Below are 2,860 nucleotides of genomic sequence, written 5' to 3' on the forward strand. Positions count from 1 at the left end.
AGGACAACAGTTTGACTGTACTTGTAACAACAATTTTAAAACTCATTCGACAGCTTTGTGAAATCAGACAAAAAGCAGCTATGACTGACATATTTTGACAAAGCTGAAGTTAGAAAAGCAGGTTTTCATTTTTTTAAGCACTCCTTATGTCTTACACGGCACTAACTTTGTATTAGAGCCTGACCAATTAATCGGTTGACTATGGCCTGTCAAACACTGGCAAAAAAAAAAAAAAAAAAAAAAAAAAACAGCCAAATGGCTGATATTTGCTGATTAGTTAACTTTTTGACTTTTATGTTTACTAATTAATTACAGTAAAAGTATACAAGTAACCCTAGTGTCATTCCCTATATTATTAAATTTCTCTATAAAGTCATTCTCCAAACCTATTATTCAAAAAACAAATCTTATGTTTTACAAGCACTGTTTGCATGAGCAATGCAAGGAATTGAAGAAAAAGGTATATCATTTAAATATGACAACATATTTTTTAGTATTTAGTGCCCTTCAAGGAGTGAACACTTGGTCCAACGGCGCTGAAGTGCTTTTTTCCCAATGTAGAAGAACTCTTTTATTAGGGACATGCACTATCGCTTTTTATACACAATGGATAAAACTTTTCAGGCACCCCTCGTATAGTATAGTAACGCATAGCGACGTATAGTAACATAACGTATTGTTATGTTATGTATTGTTTATAAATTATAGAAACATACTGTATTGTACAGAAACGTTTAGTATAGTATAGTATAGTATAGTATAGTATAGTATAGTATAGTATAGTATAGTATAGTATAGTATAGTGTCGTATAGTGTAGTATACCACCGTATAGTATACATATAATGTAGTATAATATAGTACAATACAGTGTATAATAGTGAAGCATAATCTTACATAATGCATTAGTGTTGTGCAGCATCATGTAATGCAGCATTGTATCTATCGTACAATATAGTATAGTATGGTATAGTATAGTATAGTATAGTATAGTATAGTATAGTATAGTACAATATAGTGTATAATAGTGAAGCTTAATCTTGCATAGTGCACTAGTGTTGCGCAGGATCATGTAATGCAGCATTGTATTGTACAGTACAGAGGAAAAGCACAAAGAACTTTTGAGACAACTTATGTTGTTTAATTGTAAGCCAAGACAAATTATTGAACACATCTCTTGTCAAACTGAACAAACTGTCAAGTGCATTTATTATATGGCATGTAAAATAGCTCTACTACTATTGATGACAATAGTATTACGTGTATTGCATGTTTTTACATTAAGAAAGTTATATTGTAATGAGTATTATAAAAATGTGAAACAAATACTTTGACATTTTTATTACATTAAACAGACATAATTTAACTTTTTAAAAAAATACCAAGTACATAAAAAAAAGCACAAGTACATAAGTATGCTTATACTAGCTATACATGCTGTGTGTGTTTAATATACAATACATACTGTACATAATGCACTCAAATAAAGCTTTCAAATATTAAACCATATAGATTTTTGGGTATTTCTTTGAATTTATCTACACCTGCTTCTTGCCTTTTTTCTTTTGCTGCAACTTTCCTGATGGACGTCTTTTCCTTTGTGGCTTTCTCACTGAGGTGCACGGCATAGTTGGCCCTCTGCCACTTGCTGCTGTGTCATTACTCTGCTGCAAAACCCTTCCATCCACTTTTGACATGGCTCTTTGTGTCCAACAACTGTTAGGGTCTGCGCAAATTCTTTTGCCCCCTATAGTGTGAAACCTGCAATTGATGGTAACATTTATTGATCACACAGAGCAGTTTTTACCTTTTGTCCAGATAACAGTTTTACACATCTTGCTATTTTCTCAGTCATCTTTATGATGTGGAGGACACTTTGGGGAGGACACGGAATGACATTCAGGTCACACAATAGGTTGAACTTCTTGTCCCCTTAATGTATTTGACAGACTTTAAAATTGTTGGCCTGATTTCCAGTTCATATCAATGACTTCCCTTCAAATCCCACAAAATATGTATAATTGAATATTTCCAGCTCCCTAATGAGTTTTCTCATGGAATTGTCCTTTATTTTGCTCCTGTACCTATACATACGCACAATTATAAAAATGAACAATGTGTAGTGAATATTTGATGTTGATAGTCATAGAGGAACTCACACCACAGCTTCGAAGGAGCAGGCGCCCACAGACTGAATAACGTAACTCTTAATTTTTGTCAGTGCCACCTTGGTCGTTGATAAACCAGGACAGCAGTCCGAAGGACGTCCATGTGCTATACAGGACAAATACAAAAAGAACCATGACACAGATACCGTCAGATCAAACAATAATTTTTTTTTTTTTTGCAATACTCACTTGTGAGGATCAAGGTCATCCACAGGGACAAGCTGAGAAAAATTAGGTGTAGCCTCATCTTGCGACCAGGTCTGAATAACAGACTGGGCAGTTGTGCATTAAATTCAATCAAGTTTAGGAAAGTGGCTCTTATAGAATATAGACCTCCCACCTCTTCCACAAAGTCGTTTTTGATTGCGGTTGCATTGTAGGGGGAGGTAGAAGAGACCACACTGTTAACCACAACGAAAAAAGTTTGTACATTCGCATATCACCCCCCTGGAAAAGTCGCACAAAGCCCTTGTTAACTTACGCTCTTGTCTTTTTTTTTCTTAGTGAAAGAGATGGTGAGTGCTAAGCCACGGAGCTGATCAACTGCTCATGTTTTTTTTTCTTCTGTAAATTAAAAATAACATTTTTTTTCCTATCTATTTTAAGCAAAGTGTGTTTTTTTTCACTCTACTTACAACAAGAATTATGTGCAGGATTTCTATAAATGTGACAATTGTATGTATTGATTTAATCT

General features: G+C 34.1%; 1 protein-coding gene across 1 annotated transcript; it reads right to left on the reverse strand.

Annotated features, from left to right (window-relative positions):
• Positions 1-1,183: 1,183 nt before the first annotated feature.
• On the reverse strand, positions 1,184-2,473 carry LOC148414788 (C-C motif chemokine 2-like). Its single transcript, XM_088430081.1, has 3 exons — positions 2,356-2,473; positions 2,158-2,272; positions 1,184-1,759 (listed from the first exon to the last, which is right to left on the reverse strand). Exons 1-3 carry the CDS (start codon positions 2,411-2,413, stop codon positions 1,537-1,539), a joined length of 396 nt encoding a protein of 131 aa, XP_088286207.1. The 5' UTR covers positions 2,414-2,473; the 3' UTR covers positions 1,184-1,536.
• Positions 2,474-2,860: the final 387 nt, after the last annotated feature.

The sequence above is a fragment of the Hippichthys cyanospilos genome, chromosome 12 (genome assembly GCF_059441005.1).
Source record: "Hippichthys cyanospilos isolate Australia breed blue-spotted pipefish chromosome 12, RoL_Hcya_1.0, whole genome shotgun sequence".
NCBI classification, from domain to species: domain Eukaryota; kingdom Metazoa; phylum Chordata; class Actinopteri; order Syngnathiformes; family Syngnathidae; genus Hippichthys; species Hippichthys cyanospilos.

Excerpts from the sequence above, each read along its gene's own strand:
- LOC148414788 (XM_088430081.1), bottom strand. The coding sequence starts at position 2,413 with ATGAGGCTACACCTAATTTTTCTCAGCTTGTCCCTGTGGATGACCTTG. Across the intron at positions 2,273-2,355 it reads GATGACCTTGATCCTCACAA|CACATGGACGTCCTTCGGAC; the intron begins GTGAGTATTGCA and ends TGTCCTGTATAG. Across the intron at positions 1,760-2,157 it reads TGCTCCTTCGAAGCTGTGGT|GTTTCACACTATAGGGGGCA; the intron begins GTGAGTTCCTCT and ends CATCAATTGCAG.